General features: G+C 40.9%; 1 protein-coding gene across 8 annotated transcripts in view; it reads right to left on the reverse strand.

The window, feature by feature from the left end:
• LOC116568731 (contactin-associated protein-like 3) overlaps nt 1-18900 on the reverse strand; it is a 165608-nt gene that overhangs the window by 19175 nt on the left and 127533 nt on the right. For 5 of the 8 annotated variants that reach the window (XM_032304400.1, XM_032304399.1, XM_032304398.1 and 2 more), the window contains 7 exons: nt 14693-14820; nt 7635-7805; nt 6498-6716; nt 4014-4253; nt 3240-3470; nt 1888-2021; nt 1003-1090 (listed from right to left, as the gene is read on the reverse strand). In XM_032304400.1, coding sequence (XP_032160291.1) covers nt 1003-1090; nt 1888-2021; nt 3240-3470; nt 4014-4253; nt 6498-6716; nt 7635-7805; nt 14693-14820 — 1211 coding nt within the window. Of the gene's footprint in view, nt 1-1002; nt 1091-1887; nt 2022-2501; nt 2809-3239; nt 3471-4013; nt 4254-6497; nt 6717-7634; nt 7806-14692; nt 14821-18900 lie in introns of those variants that run through there. The other 3 variants (XM_032304403.1, XM_032304402.1, XM_032304401.1) reach the window with 3 other exon arrangements.

The following is an 18900-nucleotide window of genomic DNA, read 5'->3' on the forward strand; positions in this document are numbered from 1 at the left end:
CATAATTTTATTGCCCATCATCTTTTAGAAAAATGTCACTGTTTAAATAGTTACTGTGCTTCTCACCCTATTTTGAACATGTGCTTGTGGGCTGTCTCTAAATCTCCAGCATCTGTAGGATGTTTTCTGTGTCAGGGATGGAAGAAATGATCAAAGAATCAAGGTACAAATGGTTGAAAAGGTAGTAAAGAGTCCATGAATTATCTCGGACTAAACACAGCCAGAGGAGTATCACGTACCAGAGCAGGAATTCTACCCAAGACCACAAGAGGATTTCTCCCAAATAGCTTTAAATATCAAGAGCACATACAGTTTACAATATAAACAATCAAAAGAAAAAAATACCTTCCAAACTTTATTTTTATTTCAATTTCATTCTTGGTGACAAGAGGGAAAACAGAGGCATAAATAATTTGATGCTTAAGCAGTCTGGTATGCTTTTACTCTGCTACTTTTATGGAGAATAACTCACAGCCCTAAAAAGGGGGTCTTCAGAACCTGACCTTCCAAGGGTAGCTGGGAGCACTGAACACATTTCAGAGCAGGGCCCAGCCTACCACCCAACACGTACTCACTTGCTCAAAGAAAATGAAAGTCCCTTCTTCTCGTAAATATAAATCTCTATTTACTGTTGGGTGATTTCTGCATTTGACCGCCGATTAATATACAATTTGTGAACATGACACCTGCTTTGATTTTGCCTTTCCTCAATTGTTATAAAAATACCAAGTTTCATTCTGTTTGATTGCCAAGTGAGTAAGCACCTGTGGAGACACTTCTCAGGGGTCACTGTGGCTCACCTAGCAGACAGCCCTCACTGGTGATTACAGGCACACTCGGACAAAAGGGCGGCTTCTACCTTGATTGTTACTTGCTGGGAAACCATGAATACGACAAGGAGCTTCTTTCAGCCTCATGAACCGTTCCTGTGTTTGCAACCTGACACTTCTGATCCATGTCAGGGGTTGGGGGTGGGGGGACAATGCTCTTTCTGAGACTTACCTAAAATTGTCCCCAACATAAGGGATTTGACAGCATTGAATTCTGTCCCTGATGACAGGACGACTTGGCTCCTTGCACTCTGGTCAACCTATTAAATATTCCACAAGAAGCAAACATCAAAATGGCGAGTAATTTTGGTGATAAGAGAATGGGGGTCTGAGGGAGACCAAGGAAAACGGTAAAAACGAGCCATAGGTTTGGCTGTCACAAAGATGAAACGGTTTCATAGCAATTTTTTTAATACCTCGGATTTCACACCACCCCATTGCCTATTCTTTTCCCTTTATTTGTCTTCATGGTTTAGGGATCCGTAATTGGTATGATCCACAAAGAAATGCAATAAGCTATTTCAAACCTTAAAGCTTTTGCTTATTTCAAACAGAAATCAGTAACACAAGCCACAAAACGTATTACTGGCACAGAGTCATTATATAAAGGTTATTCTTCAAAACCCAGTGACAATGAATAATTGAAACATGGAGGCTTTTAAAAAATGTATTCCCACTTTCAGCAAAATCTTGCTTTTCCCCTTGTGTTTACATTTCTGCCACCTTTGCTCTTTTGTAGTCAGATGGAAGTAGGCTCTTATTCTCGTTAGAACGTCTCCAGTAATCGCTGGGAGAAACTGGGCAACATTCCCCTATGGAGGAGGACAGCTTGGCATTTTTGTGGTCAGATATTAACAGGAACCCTTTCAGCCTCTTGCTAAACAAACGACACTGCTAAAGAAAACACTTTGACTACGTTTTCTGTCCCCAGGACTTTCTGGGAAGACTGCTGAACGTGTATCTCTTTTACTAGGATTTATTCTCAAAGCCTTGCTGAAGGTCATACACTGAATGCCACAAGCTTGGTTACTCTTGCTGCTGTGAATCTACCCCTTACCTCCACAAAAACCACCGCCGCTTCTCTGTGAATCATCACCTGGTGAAGCTGCCCATCAGCGAAATTTTTAAAACCAAAGTTAAAAACATCAGGTTCTTGGTGCCTGTCCAGCTTATACCGGATCTGCAAACTTCCTAAACAAGATCAAATAAATGAAATTTTTAACTAAAATGGAATTTTATAAAAACCACCAATACAGGTTCTAAAGCACACTTTGTTTTTGTTTATTTCCTATAATTTGACTTTATTGAGCATTTGCTTAAGGACACTGAGTGTCTCTATTCCTGGAAGAGGGATCATTTATGTGCTATTCCAGGGCTGAATTCGGAATCTGATTACACTATTTTAAAAGTCAAGCCCAAATGGTCTTTTCCCAAGTTCTTCCATTTTCCTTAACAAAAGGAAAAAAATTCTAAGTTAAGCATATGGGAACTCGGAGCTAGGCTCAAAGTTAATTATTCATGTGGGATTCATAGCATTTAATGGTAAAACCTCAAGTAATATTGCATTAACATTCAGTTTCTATAAGCATCACTTCTTTTAATGTGACTTATTTTAATGCATTTTAATGTATTGCTGGCATTTGCATAATGAATTTTTTTTTTTTTTGCACAACTAGAATTTTTTTTCTAATGTTTTTGCCATAATCAAGAAACAGAAGAAAGACCAATGATTTGCTATGACATCTAAATCTCCTGATGTCCTTCACAGGGATGCCCACTGCCCCATAACCCCGTACTGCCTGGAGCAGATCTTCCAGAAAGTAGGTCTCTGTCCTTCCGCTCTGTGAAGCGAGGTTACAGCTTGGGCTAATGCTCCATTTGCAACAGTCTTAGAAAGACTTGGTGGCCATGAGTTGGGTACCTCTCATCCCACTTTTCTTCATATGTAGATATTGCCATGAATGGCTTCCCAGCCACCGATGAGTAAAGATCAATCCTGTTCATGTGATGTGTAGGAATAGTGGATTTTAGATAGTTTAATATACTTCTTTACTTTGCTAAGAAGGAGGAGGAAATATTTTCCATGTACAAAGTGAGCTATCTTGTTTCAAAGTGAATTGCAGAACTAATTTATTCACATACAGAAGGAAAGACTTCCCAGAATAGCAAGAAACCTAGTGGCACATCAAATACCTAAAATTATCAAATTTCCATGGGAGAAATGTATCTTAAATGTAATCATGGAAATGTGAACTTTAGTGATAAACTTGAGGGTTATCATGAACTAGTGTAACAAGCATGGCAAACCATGAAATTGTGTTTCCTTCTCGTAAATACCTAATGGGTCCCCCTCATTGTGGTCCTTATTTTCTAATTCAGCCTCCTTGTTCTTATAGTCTTGACACTCACCGTTGGGGGTGAGGATCACGGACAGGTACTCCTCGTAGAAGGAGCTCACATAGAGGAGTAAGCTGGGCATCCCTGTGGTCCGGAAGCTCAGCGTGGCCACTTCTCCAGCCAGCGTCAAACCCTCATGAAGTAAAGCTGCAAAGGAGCTTGAGTTCTTGCTGGCGGTGTAGTTAGAATGTTCCTGAAAGTTGTAGATAACCGACGAGCCAGTTCCAAAATACGCAGAAATCTCTGGAATGACACTCATTTTTGTTATGTTAGCACGAAGTCAAGGCAAGGCTCTTTTCTATGTGTATTTACACACCATCTCTAACCCTTAGTCTCTCAAGACAGAAAACAAAAATGTCACACTTTGCTGTTTTTTTTTTAATTTAGAAATATTTCAGATTAAAAAGATAATCAAGTATGGATAAAAAGATAACTTATCCCCGTGTATATTCGCATGATGTTGAACTTACTAACAATATTTTATTATGGCCCACAAAATGCTTCATCTCAGAGTTACACAGCATTAAATGCCAAGAGTGAACATATACTTAGAGTTATTGTCCATCTCATTGTCACATGAATGATGCTGAATCCAACAGAAGTCATCATGAGCTTCTCAAGAACAGAATCATAAATGGACAAATTTGGGAGAGAAACAACTCTCCTTTAGCTGATCAGAGAGAACTGCCTTATCCTTTCATAGAGAAAGGGTCAAATGCCAGAAACATGAGGCAAACAGCCAAATGAGGTGCCTCCTTCTCCCCGTCCTGCCCAGGGTACACTCACCACTCTTGCAGAATGGCCCGTCATACGCAGAGACGGCACAGTCGCAGGTGATGCCCCTGGGTCTCTCCCTACATCTCCCTCCGTTGTGACACAGGTGTCCGTAGCTGCTGCAGTGTCCCGGGCAGCCTGGGTCCACGCCTGGCGTCATCGTGGCCCTTTCTTCCAGGTCCAGGGCCAGGCCGTTCAACCGCAGTGACCGAATGCACCCCAGGAAGCCTCTCTGTCTGGTGGCCGTCCCACCTACAAGGGAAACAACTACAGCCGTGCCCTGGGGTTCTTGGTGGCATTTCCACCGCACGTCCAATCGTGCTGGCTGACCAATCACATCAGAAAAGGGACCCGCCGGAAGCTTTACAAACACATATGATTTTGAAAACCTAGGCTGTGACCACATACTAAGAATCATCAAACGATATCGAATAAACCATAGATGGAAATATTTTTGGAGTTGAGCTTGGTAAATATTTACTCTAAAAAGTACGTCTTCAAGTTCTATTTAGAAAGAGTTGTACATTTTTATGTTGATTTGTACATTTTTAATCCTTCATTAAAAAAATCTCTCTTTTTAAAATGTATAAAGTTTTTTTCTCCTTTTTAAGTGTATAAACTGTGCTGGGCACCATAAAGTTAGATACTTGAAAATCTTTGCAATACAATATATATTACAAATTTGTAACATGCAATGTATATACATTGTAGAGAGTTAATATGTAATATATATTATAATTTGTATATGCATTTGTCATACATATTTTGTTACATATTTGTTATATATAATATAATACATATATTACATATAATAACAAATTATATATGTAATACCATCCTTTCTTAGAAATGCTCCCATTAACAACGCCATGAAAAAGGAATTGAGGAGTGGGCAAAGAAACAAAGTAGTGTTGACATTAAAACCCAGGCTCGGGGCACCTGGGTGGCTCAGTGCGTTAAGCCTCTGCCTTCAGCTCAGGTCATGATCCCAGGGCCATGAGATCGACGCCCACGTCAAGCTCTCTGCTCACAGGGGGCCTGCTTCCCCCCACCCACCTGCCTCTCTGCCTACTTGTGATCTCTCTCTCTCTCTCTCTGTCAAATAAATAAATAAAATCTTTAAAAAAAATTTTTTTTTAAATAATGATACCCAGGCTCAGGCCTGCCTCGCTCCAGCCTGCCACCTCTGAGGTCAGGAGGGTAACAGTCACTAAACACTGAGTAGCTCTCTCTCTTTCTATCATGCCTCACACAAGCCTAATCTCAAATCTGGGGGCGCGGGGGTCACCTGGAGCACTTGCTAAAACAGAGTTCGGAATCATTCCCAGGGATTCTGACTCGGTGGGCCTGGGGCACATAGATCAGCATTTTCCACAAACTCCCCACACTCTGGAAACCTTGTTTCTGTGAGGATATCAATTCCGGGTAGGTGTTCATGCCAACTTTGTTCCTAGAAATTCCATTCCTTGATCCTCAGGATTACGAATCAGAAAACAGAATTGTTTAATTTGTGTCACAGTTTGATGACTTGACGTGAAGCCTTGGAGTTTTCTGCATCATGGGTTGTGTGTGTGTGTGCGCGTGCACACACACACACACACACACACACACACACCTCCCTGCACTGCACAGCCCCCAGAAGCTGTAAGTGTCCTCTGTAAAGCAGACTGCGGGCTAATCTGTGATTTAGATTAGTTCCTAATTGGACCAGCTCCTTATTTCCTTGAAAACACATAAGAAATGACCAAGGAAGAGCTACCTCATTGGTTTGCTTGCTTTCCAAATTAGAATAGAGTTGTCTGAAAAGTAATGTAGCAAAACTTATCTCTCCCTTTGAGAAAAAGAAAATAGTCTTAAAAAAAATATAAGTGAGTAAATGAAACAGAAGACTTCCACTACCCAGAGCTTTCATCCCTGAAGCACCGGCAGCGAGAATGGAGCCAGCCCAGTTCTGAACCCGGTGTCTGCAAGGACCGGACAGCAGAGGAGGGAGACACAGCCATGTGAGTCCTCCTTCGGTCTGTGTTAGAGGGGACACAGGAGAACTCAGGGACAGTCACACGACAGCTTCTCCGACTGCACTGGGAAGGGAAGCCGGGAGTTCTGGATGAAATTTGTTAACTGTTTTATAAATAGCATTGATAAGAAGTCACTAAAGCAAACAGAGGTCATCAATACTGTTGAGGTCCAGCCTGGGAATCCACCCACTGAGGACTGGGTTTCTCTTCTATTTCAGTTTCTAGATTACATCACTCGCTCTCTCTGGACCTCCATTATCTCATCTGTGACCTGGGAAATCTATAGAAACCATGATCCTGAACAACACACTACGGAAACTGTATTAACAAACATCTGTGGAAAGAGAGCCCGACTCTTGCTGGAGCTCTTGGTCCCCGGTACCGACAGGAGCCGCGTGCACCTGCTGCCATCATGGCTGGATGGCTCGTGACTTCTGTGTCCACCAGCATGGCCCAGCCAGAGGGCAGCCACACTCACCCACGAAGAGCTGGCTGTTGAGCTGCAGGCGGGCATGGCCGTCTGCGGGTGCGGCTTGCGTCTTGCTGGGGAGCTGGTCCACTTGAAGGGTCGCCTCCTTCACGTTCCTCTCGGCCCTCACGTGGTGCCACCGGTTGTCATTAAAGGGAGTAGGAGATCGCACTGTGACCTCACATCGCCCATTCCCCACATCGAAGGAAAAGGTCACTTCTGCAGGAGCTGCAAACACAGAAAGGAGAGTAGCTCAGCTCATTCTGCAGGGAGGAAATTTGGTCTCGAGAGACAGGAGGGCAGCACCACAACACGCTCCTTATGAAAGCGGACGGTGACACTGCTGCCGACCAATGTCATTCTGAGCTGGCTAGGAGGGCAACAGAAATGTGTGTCCTGAGGGAAGAAAAACAAAGCCATTTTACCCTATTCTTCCTCAGAGAATGCTCATCTTGCTAATCCTTAAGGAGTAGAGATCTTTCCCCACCAGAGGGAAACTGGCCTGTGACCTGCCTTCTTATATATCAGTGAGTTTATTTCAAAGTGGGTGGAATCCTCATGTGCTTTATTTAAAAAGTCCTCCATGAAATTTTGAAGTAAGGAACTGAGCCTTGCATACATGCGTGAACAATGTAGTGAGTCAATTACATGAAATGATTCTGCAATTTAGGGAGTAGTTATCGGACCAGTTTCGTTTAAAAGATCCTTATTGCACACACAGTTAGGGCAGCACAGAATTGGACAGACTGCTGTGTGTTTTGTGAATCACTGTTTTCCTCTCTATTAAAAATAAGGATTTAAAATAATGGAGCTTTAGGCGCTCCTGGGTGGTAAGGTTGGTTAAGCGTCCGACTCTTGGTGTGAGCTCAGGTTGTGATCTCAGGATCATGGGATCAAGCCCTGCACTGGGCTCCATGCTCGGTGTGGAGTCTGCTTAAGACTCTGTCTCCCTCTTCCCCCCTCCCAACCCTGCTCTCTCTCTCTCTCAAATAAATAAATCTTTTTTAAAAAAGGTATTAGAACTCTAGTATGTACTAAAGGAATACAAGTGATGAAGAAAGCATAGCAGTACTTTGAGAATTAGGTTCCCAAAAGGGTTATTGCTATATACTGAGGCCTGGTGGCTTTGCCCAGAGGGCTACTCACTGTGCAGCTCTAGCCTGATGAAGTCTGTGATCCCCAGGTTCTCTACAAACACCCCAGAAGGCGCTGTCGTCTTAAAAAAGAAAGACACGTCAGCACTGAGCTCTCCACGGAACGTAGGGAAGTGAAGGTATGAGGTCTCGGTGTTGAAGGAAGCGGAATTCCAAAATGAATCTGTTTCCAAAAAAAAAAAAAAAAAAAGACAGTGACGATAGCAAGGAAACAGAATAACAACCATATTTTGCATTTCTAGCAATTTTTTTTACCATTATTGCCATTTTTACCATTATTAAATGCATTCATTATCTATGTGAGCCTTCATCTGGGGGTTCTTCCAAACATACAGCCACGATGTGAATATCCAGATAGTGACTCTTTCAAGGATTAAGATGGACAAGACTGCAACTGAGTGGACAGATAATCACTGGAAATACCCTGCGTTTTTTAGAAGACGATATTATTTATAGATTACCAGTAAGTCAACTTGACTTTGGGGGGGACATACAGTTAGATGAACTTTAACACACGCATAGGGTTGTATAAACACCACCAAAATCAGGATAAAGGACAGCTCCATCTCCCCCCCACCCCCAGGCTGTTCTCTTACAGTCACATCCTCCTCCTGCCCCTAAGCCCTGTGATCTACAGTTGTGCCTTTTCCAAGTGTCATATAAACGGAATCACACTATAGGTAACCTTCTGAGGCTGGCTTCTCTCACTCAGTGGAATTCGAGGTTTATTCATTTTGCCATGACTTATTGTGGATCAGGCCACCATTTCTTTGTCACCGGAGAAAGTCAGTGTGGTTTCTAGCTTCGGTCGTTCACAAACAGAGCTGCTCTAAACATGTCTGCCGATCACACGTGTATCTGCTTTCCAACCTAGATGCCCTTCCTTCCTTCCTCGGTTACTGCACTAGCTAGGATGTCCAGTGCGACTGATGTCACAGAAAAGAAGCGGTGAGATAGAATATCCTTATCTTGTGCCCACTCCTGCAGGGAAAGGGTTCAGTTTTTCACAAGTAACCATGCTGCCAGCTGTCCGTATATAGATAATCTTTATTAGGATCAAGAAGTTCCCTGTTATTCATAGTTTGCTAAGAATTTTATTGTTAGTGGTATCTGATATGAATGTATCATGTTAGTTCATGATATAATCATAGTAATTCAAACAATCGTGTTCGTATCAATTGATGCAAAAAAAGCATCTGGTGTGATTTTTCTTCCTTAAACTGTTAATATGGAAGATGACATTGATTGATTTCCAAATATGGTCAACCCTTGAACAACAAGGGGCTTGGGGCACTGACCTTTGCACAGCTGGACATTCACATGTAACTCTGGACCCTCCAAAAACTTAACTACTAATAGCCTACTGGACAGGTTGACTGGACACCTTACCAAGAAGCATCAACATTTGATTAACACACACTTCACATGTTATAGTATTATATACTATATTCTTACAATACAGTGAGCTGGAGAAAACAAAATATTATTAAGAAAAATCACAAGGAAAACACATCTACAGCATGGTACTGTATCTATTGAAAAATATCTGCACATAAATGGACCTGCCCAGTTCAGACCCATGTTGTTCCAGGGTCAGCTGCACTGAGTCAGCCTTGTGTCCTGAGTAAACCAGTTGGCGATGGTGTATTATTCTTTAAATGTTCCTGGATTTTTTGCTAATGTAGTTGAGGATTTTTGCATATGTATCTGTGATGATGCATAGTTCTCTCTTAATTTTTTTTTTTTTTTTTGCATTTTCTTTGTCTAGTTTGGGTATCGGGGCAATGTTGGGCCCTCGTAAAATGTTGGAAAGAATTTCCTCTGCTATTTGCTGAAAAAGATTGTGTAAACATGGTGTTATTTCTTCTTTGGTGGAACTCACCAGTGAAGTCATCTCTGACTGAATTCAATTCCATCAATACTTCTAGGTCTCTACTAGTTGTTCAGTTTATCTTGAGTGAGTTTTAGTAGTTAGTGTTTCTCAAGGAATTAGTCTGTTTTAACTACGTTGGAGAACTGACATGTGCTGAGTTGTTTGTGGTATGCCATTATCCTTTTGATGTCTGTAGGGTCTGTAGTGATACTCCAACTTTTACTACTCATATTGGTAATATTTCTCAACAATTTTGCTAGAGATTTATCTATTTTATTGTTCTTTTATAAATATTTTGTTTTTATGGATCTCTGCTTTTAATTCATTTCTCTTATCTTTATTATTTCCTTCCTTCTGCTATTTTGAATTATTTTTTCTTCTTTTTCTAATTTCTTATGGTAAAGGCTTAAATCATTCAGTTGAGATCTTTTTCTTTCATAACGCAAGCATTTAATGCTATTACTATCTTTCCAAGCACTGACATAACTGCCTCCCACTATTTTTGATATGCTGTATTTTCCTTTTCATTCAGATCAATATATTTTATAATGTCTGTTGAGACCTCCTTGACTCATTTAATATTTAGCAGTTTGGTGGTTAATTTCTAAGTGTTTGGAGACTTTCTCACTCTCTTGTTCTTTGTTTCTAGTTTAATTCATTTATGTCAGGAATGTGTTTTTGTGTGATTTATTTGATATGAACTCATTTGTTTGTGACACAGAATATGGTATATCCATGTGCAATTTAAAAGAATGTGTATTTTACTATTGGTGGGGTGTTCCATAAATGTCAATTAAATTCGGTTGCTTTGTGTTGACATTAGATTTTACGTACACTTTGCTTGTTTCCCCCATTAGTTCCAAAGATTAATGAGAGAGGAGTACTGAATTCTCTAATTATAATTATGAACTTGTCTACTTCCCCTTTCCATCCTGTCAGTGTTGCTTAATGTACTTTGAAGCTCAGTTATCAGTGTACACATTTAAGATTCTCATGTCTTCTTAATCGCTTTTTGTATCTATTAATTTTCTATGCTTTCAAGCAAAAAGTTTAATACAGAAACTCCAGCTTTTTTCAATTAGTGTTTGTATAGTATATCTTTCCCTGTCTCTCTTTTTAAACTTGTGATATCATTATATTTAAAGTGAGTTTCTTGTACAAGGTACATAATTGAGTCATAACCATCTGTCCTTTGACTGGTTTGTTTAGACCATTCATATTAAATATAAATGTTGACAAGTTTAATTTAGTTTTATCATTTTATTATTTTTTCCTGTTTCTTAATCTTTTTTGTTCTTTTCTGTCTCCTTTGGGGTTAAATATTTTTTAGTATTCTATTTTTGTTTGTCTATAGCAGTTCCTCGGTTGGTTATTATAGGAGTGACAATATATACACTTACCTTTTCAGAGTCTGCTCAAAATCTACATTTTAACCACTTGGACTCATATGTCAAAACCTCGCCAACAATTCTTTCAGTTTACTGAGTGCCTTTTATTGATTCCTGCCAAATGTATGCCATCTGTAAAAATTAAGAGCTCTATAAAATAATGTATTTTTTTGCTTTCAACCACAAGTATATTTAAAATAACTCAACAGGAGAATAGTCTGTTATATGTACCCTGATATTTACCATTTCTCATGCTGATTTTATACCCCTGAGGTCCCAAATTTCCTTCTGATATCTTTTCCCTTCTGTCTGAATCTTCCTTTAGAAAGTCTTTTAAAGTATCTTCTGGTAAGGAATGCTTTTAGCTTTCCTTCATCTGAGAATTTCCTTATCTTCGTCCCTGAAGGAGGTTTTTGCTGAATATGGAATTCCAGATTGACAATTTTTTACTTTTAGCCCTTGAGAAATGTTTTGCCACTTCTTTCCTGGCTTCCATATTTCCCATGAGAAAGTCACGGCCATATGAGTAGGAGTTCACCTACAGATGATTCATCACTCTTCTTTCTGGTTGATTTCAAAACATTCTTCATTGCCTTTGTTTTCAGCAGTTTTGATAATGATGTGTCTGGAGGTGAATTTGAGTTTATCCTGTTTCAAGTTCATTCAACTTCTCAAGTCTGTTTTTTTCCAAACTTGGACAATTTTCAGCCTTTTTTTTTTTCCAATTTTTTTTTTCAGCACACTCTTCTGTCTGCTCAATTAATTACACGAATGTTAGATCTTTTGTTGTTGATTCAGAGTTCCCTGAGGCCCTGTTCATTTTTAGATTTTGTTCTTTCTTTTGATCAGATGAGTCATTCCCATCATTAAGGCCACCGACTGTCTCATCTCAGATCTACTATTTGGTCCACCCAGGACATCTTTTATTTCAGTTTTATATTTTTCAGTTCTAAAGTTTTCATTTAGCTCTTTGGATATCCTATTTCTTTGGTGAAATGTTCTTTTTCTATTTGCTACAAAAGAGTTTATGATCACTTGTTAGAGTTCTTATGTAATAGCTGTTTTAAACTCTTTATCAATTCATTCTAACCACTGTGTCACAATTGCATTAGTATCTGTTGACTATATTTTCCTAAGCCAGCTTAGACTTTTCTGGTTCTTTGTGCTAAGTAATTTTGGATGACTTCCTATAAATTTTAAATATTATATTAATAAATTCTGGGCTTTGTTTAAATGTTGTGAAGCATGTTGATTTCATACACACACACACACACACACACACATACACACACACATATACATATATACAAATTTTATTTTTTGTTTTTAATTTATTTAGGTTTTTTTGCAGGTTCTTGGCCTAGTTAGTATCTGGCCACACATTGCAACCTGCCTTCTGTGGGCTGTCTCTAATGCCAGTCCAGTTTCCAAAGCCTTTGCAGCACGACCCAACTCTGCCTCACTAGTGCACAACCCAGTGGCCAGCCTGGGTCTTGGGTTATTGACTCTCCGTTCAGTTCTCAACTTCTTTGGTCTACAATTAGGACTGGATCCATGCATGTGTTACTCTGGGATGATCCCAGGACTTCATAAACAACATATAGTATGCTTTCCTGAATGGCTGCCTCCCTCTGCTTTTCCAGTACTTTCTGGTTCCCTGGTCTCCCCTGTCAGTCACGGAACTGGAAAACAGGTTCTACTGAGACTGCTCTATAACGTTCTCCTATGCAACTGTACCTGGTCCATTGCCAAGCGATGCGTGAGTGGAGGAAGAAAACAAAAATAAGAGGAGTCTTCCCACCATCTCTGAACCACAGCCGCCCTATGCAGAGCAAAAGTCCCCTTCTAAAGTCCTGGCTCTTGTGCGTTCCCTGGGCAGCTTCTGCTGCTATAGTCATGGGTCTGCCTGGATAGAAAAAGAGGGAAATGGGATTCCTGCATTCCCTGAGAGTTAGGAACTTTCTGTTCTGGCCTCTAGCCAGGGCTCAAGGGCTTCTCCTGGAACCTTTCTGTCTGTGACCCAGTGCCCACATCTGGGTTGACTGACAGATGCTGGAGGGAAAAGTAAATGATGCCTTCTGGTTTCTCCTCCTTGCCTCTCCTGGCTTCCCAGAGCCCTGAGATAACTATTCCAGGCATTCTGCCCAGGTTTCATAAGGGCAATAATGTGAGAGATGAGGTGGGCGTGCTTAGTTTGTCCTATCTGGACACAGAGTGTGGTCTGCTGTCTAAGGTCATGAGTGGGAAGAACGATTCTTCGTCCTATCATCCGTCAAGGCATGTTCATATGTTCTTTACACTGTGACTATCCACCTCTCAATATTTTTGTCATCTGAAGTAGGAAACTTCCTTTTTCTGAATGGCAAGGCTCAGAAATGCCAGGATTTCTCCACATGGCAACATCTCCTATGCGATCTCAGGAAGGGTTGGCCACCGCAGCCTTGGTAGACGTTGTATTTTGGTCTCTGCTCTGATACTAGTGCCACTGGAGAGTCTGGGCCAGAGGACTGACGTGCCCTGAATTTTCCCTTTGGCCGTTCTGCGGCGTCTCCGCTAAGTGGGCAGAAGCAGCTGCAAGCAGGCCAGTCAAGCCACTGGGAGGGGGGCGCTGGATCTGGTTTTGAAATTCAAAGCAATACAGTTTGTATTTGTGGATGAGTCTGATATGTGTTAAGAGAGGAAAGAAGTTGTGAGTGGCTGTTACGTTTTCCATCTAAGCGAAAGGAAGCATGGAGTTGCCATGCCCTGAGTTGGGGAAGGTTGTCATGGAAACACTTTTTTTCCTTCTTTTGGACAAACTGTTCTGAAATGCCTTTTGAGGCAGAGAGGTACAGCCTAAGCAGCTGGGTGGCAGGGGTGGGAGTGCAGGGAGATGGCCTGGGGTATAGAGATGGCAGAATCATTGACCTCAATGTGGGATTTAAAGCCACAAGCCTGTTGGGAACAGCTCATCTCTGGAGAGCAGAGAGATGGAGGGCTGAGGACACAGGCTGGAGGCACCACAACAGGATAATGCCACTGACACAGGGAAGGAAGGAGGGAAAACCCAGACTTTTGTAGGTAAGCTGGCAGCTGAACAAAGACGTGAATCAGGGTGAATGAGGACAGGAGACCAAGGTCAGGTCTGATGCCACCTGAGAGCAGAGTGCAGGTTTAGCCGGGTCGGAGTTTTACTGACGCCTGGAAAAGGCAGTTTTTAGGGAGTGATGGAGAAGGCCTGAAGAGAATATATTCAAAAGGGATTAGAAAGAAGTAAGTTAAAGGTAGAGTGGATCCGCTCGATTTCAGTTAGTTTGGGAGCGGGAAGGCTTCGGAGAAATCCACATGCAGTGGGAGGGGTGAGGACAGTTAGGACCACTGAGGTTAGCCAACTGTCAGAGGGTGACAAGAAACAGGCACGTGATAGCTTCCGTCACCCCGTTTCTCAGTATCTTACCAGTTTTAGGCATCTCAGCACTCAGCCAATACTTACTCCAATTAATTTATTATCAAATCACTAGATTTTGCTGACTGGGTGATCAGTGTTTCAAATCACCCCACCAACATTCACAGCAATAGTCCAACTCAAACACTACACAGAGGACACACACTCCGAAGGTAATACAATATTCCTCATTTTTTTCTCAAGCAGAACGCCGATATACACTTCTTTTGTAAGTTAACACATTCCCAATGAGATGCAGAGTATTAGCATAGACAGTGTTTTTACAGACTCAGGCAGCTACATGTCTCCTAAAACACTGACATGCATTTCCAGGGGTCAAGACAGTTCCTCTTGCCACTACTTACTGTCCCCTGAGCAGAGCAGAGGCCCCAGTGCATAAGCCGCTTCTGAATGTGGTCGCCCTGTGTCTCTCATCACAACCTGAGTGACTGGCAGGTGCTCCTTATGGGAAAGGACTACTGTGTCGCTGGTCCTACAAAACAAATACGACCACCTTAGCGTTATTTTGAACGACATCCAAAGAAGGAGCAAATAGTCTCTTACTGCAGCGCAAGACATGATAAGCTAAATTTGCAAATACATAACAATAAGGAAATCAAAGGGTTCCTCTGAACTCTGACATAGTAACGTACTTAATAAAGTCTGAGGATTGGAGATCCTTGTCTGTCTGTGTGACCATAGAGATAACAGCGGGCAGGGCTGAAATCATCACCGTGGGTGCGAGCATGAGGTTATATTTCCCTGCAATGAAGCAGCTCGTGGCCCTTCCCCATCTGGCCACCTTGTGAGGTTAAATGCCAAACTTACACGCACAACATCTGCCTGACTTCATTAAAAAAACAAAACCAAACCACCCAACTGAAAAGATTTAGGTTTTCAGTTCCCAGATTTTTCTTTTTTAACTCAATTTTCTAAAATTCCTATCGTGGTTACTAAGCATTTCCTTACATATTGATGCCATCCATTAAAAAAGAAAGAAAGAAGAAGGAGGTTGATTAAACCAAACTGAAGGTATGATACAATGTGCTCTTAAAATTAATGCGTGGGGTAATGCAGAGGAAGAGCTCGTTGTGACTGTCACTATCCGTTCATTCAGCCAACATTTGGTGCACAGCGACTCCTTGCCAGGTCCTGCATGTTGGGGGCATGGGCATAAGACCCACCATCAGTGTCCCCAAGGAATCTAGTGGATATTTTAAACAATGACAAAAATATAATTGTAATATAATAAAATCACGTAAGTGAATATTTGGGACAGAATATCTATGGTTCCAATGTAACAAACACCAGACTAGAGCCAGAGGTCCTGGTAGGAAGCTAGCTGTGCCACCAACCACCGCTCTGGGCAAAGAAAGAAGATTCTTCTGCACCTTGTGAGCTGCTCACATTTTTACATCCTGCTTCAATTACATATGTGCTTTGGATTTAGAACAAATAGCAGTGTGTCTACTCTATCCTTCAGGTGCCCTGCATCTGTGTAGAACCTAGGAAGTTTTGGTTTCTAACAATTATAAAGCCCCTACTCGCTCTGATGTATACAAATGGAAGCATCTGAAACTGTTATTTTTGCAAGTCAAAACAACCAGCAATTTCAAATGGTTCAGTCTAATAGCTTTGCTCCAAAAAGACCCTGCATCACTTAATAGTTAATCATTCCAATTCTGTTGAGGTATCAAAAATATTCTTTAGAGGTGGGAAGTTTAAAATTATTAGCATTTTTATTTTGCTTTAATAATGTAACAAAGTGACTGCCAGTGCATATTAGCAAGATATCAAAACTTTGAATTAAATATCCTGAAGTTCAGAAACAATTTTTTTGGAATCAGATGGTTTCCAAAAATCAGACGGAACAAAATCCCAGAGCTTTATCAGGGTGAGGACCTGCGATTTCTGTGCTTGGAAGCACACAGTCAGGTCATCCCAAACATGGAACACCTGGTTTGTTGGGACCGGGACAGGTGGTCAGTCACAAGCCAGAAGGTGGCGTGGATCATGGGGGAAGTCAGTCTGAAAAAATGCTTGTTATAAATGTGGGGCTAACACATCAAAATTAATTCCTGGTGTTAAGTGTCAGGAAATGTTACAAATAAGCATTTTCATTCCTGTCATTGCTATTTTGGTAGAACATCTAGAGGGAAAATGTAAGTTCATTAGTTATTCATTGAGTAACCTTGAATTTTAAAGAACCATTTAAAAGCTACATTTATAATGTAGTGAAAAGCTACACTTTAATTGTTTTTAGCAGTGACAAAGCACAGAGAGCTCTGCAAAAAAAACCTAAAGAAAATCATAATGGGTAATTGTGTGTGTTAAGGCAAATATCATAATACGTTCTTTTTTCATTCTGTTGTTTGCAAAGTAACTTCCTGAGCCTGAGGAAATTTTAAACAGCTCAGAACTGAGAATTCTTTCTCAGCACAGGTCATTCCCAAATGCCCACACTTCATGAAGGACAAGATTCATTGCCAGGGTCACCAGACTCATTGGAAATCACCGAATTTAGTTACATCTCAGGTTTTTTCTTGCCTCTCCATCTTTCTCTCTTCTCCCCGAAGGCTGGGAGTGTTGCTCTCTCGGCGTGACGACTCTCACCGTAGGTTCCGAGCACTCAATGACGAGCACTCAATGACGGGACTTCCAAGGCCACTTCCTCTTGGTCTTCAGTTCCCAGCGCTCTAGAGACGCTTCTAGCGCTGGCTGTTTCGCAGAACACCTTTTCGCAGGTGCAACACAGCCCACCGCGACTCCTGAGTTCTGGGAAAGGCTGCAGGGAACAAACACTGGGTTGGCTATCACGTTTCCTAATTCTTCCAGAGAAAGGGAGCCTGGGGACCATGGAACCATTGCTGCCCAGAGTTCCCTGTTTTGAAAGCTCCTGGGCTCACTCTCGGGCTGTGCTGTTTCCTTCGCTGATCCTGTCAGCAAACGCCCTCCATTCAGAGCCTGTGGTCTCCTGATGCTCCAAGTCCTAGGGGACCAGTCTCCCATCCTTGCTTCCACCTTCAGGACCGCCATGGACCACTGCTTTCCCACGTGCATCTTCCCAGTGCGTCACCATCCCAAACACTCAGCAAATGACTGGCGCTGGAATGAAATGGAATCAAGAAAATACTGATCTTTTCCTACTCATGGCAGTCATGTGATATCTCCATTTCAATACATCTTCTTATCATCTCATAATAAAACATAAAAGTTCTGCATATTTTTATCTTTATTCCAGGATCTATCGTCTTCATGCTGATTTTTCAAGTGGTTTTCATGATATTTTCTAATGGAAATAAGCTCTTTGTAGGAATTCAGTTATTCTAAGATTCAGCAGATAGCCCTACTAAATTCTCATTAATGTCAATAATATTTCTGTCTATCCTTGGGATTTTCTGGTAGGCAACCATATTTTCTATGAATAATATCATCTTCATTTCCTTGTTTCTAATCATTTGTGGCTTTGAAATGCCTCCTATACTTTCGTCCCTCTGCTATTCATTTCTAACCTAAATGTCCTGTAATCAGAGAAACTGTCCATAGCAAAACAACTACTATAAACTTTTTGGGGTTTTGCTTTATGAAACATTAGGAAAATCAGTTTGTAAAAATGTGCCATGTGTTCTTGAGAAAATTATATATTCTGTAATTTTCAGGGCCTACCAAATCAAGCCGTTGATTTCATATAAAAATATTCTCTATCCTTAATAATTGCCATCCGCATGATTTACCAGTTGCTAACAGATGTATGTCTAAACCTCTCCTTACGATGGTTGCTTTTTATTTTCCTTCTTTCAATTCAGACAATTATTTTCTATTTACATTTTGAGTCATTTTTGTTAGAAACATACAAGTTTGGGATTATTAGGGGTTTTTTGGTAAAATTAAAAAGCATCATGATATGGTGATACTAATCGTTCTATATTAAGACTTCAAAATTTGGGGGTGCCTGGGTGGCTCAGATGGTTAAACATCTGACTTTGGCTCAGGTCATGAATGATCTCAGGGTCCTCTGATGAACCCCAAGTCGCTGGGCTCCCCACTCAGCAGGGAGTCTGCCTCTCCCTCTGCCCTTCCCCCCCACTTATGGGCATAGGCACCCTTTCCCCCTGTCAAATAAATAAAATCTTTAAAAAAAAAAAAAAAGACTTTTAAACTTTAATTACTTCTGTGCACATTTGCTTGCTAAGTTTTTTTAGGATTTTGCTTTTAACATTTCTAGGTGTACAAACAAGATATACTTATTTTTAATTCAAAATGACCTAGCTGCATTTAAATGGCTATTTTTGTCACATTTATTGTGCCTCATTACTCATAATATTCTTATGTTATTTTGTTGTTCGTTGTTTTCCTCTTCCTTTTTAACTTTTTTCCTACCTTCTTCTGAATTAACTTTTCTTAAAATCCCGTTTTTCCTTCCTTCCCTCTTTGGATCTGAATATTACACTGTTTCTAATCTTCAGTGCTTAAACTTGAAATCTTAATGCGTGCACTATGAGCTGTTTAATGCTGACAAACTTCTACAAAACAAGTTTCTAAGTTCAATCATATTCTTATTTCTAACCCTGGC

This window comes from Mustela erminea, chromosome 11 (assembly GCF_009829155.1).
Source record: "Mustela erminea isolate mMusErm1 chromosome 11, mMusErm1.Pri, whole genome shotgun sequence".
NCBI lineage: Eukaryota > Metazoa > Chordata > Mammalia > Carnivora > Mustelidae > Mustela > Mustela erminea.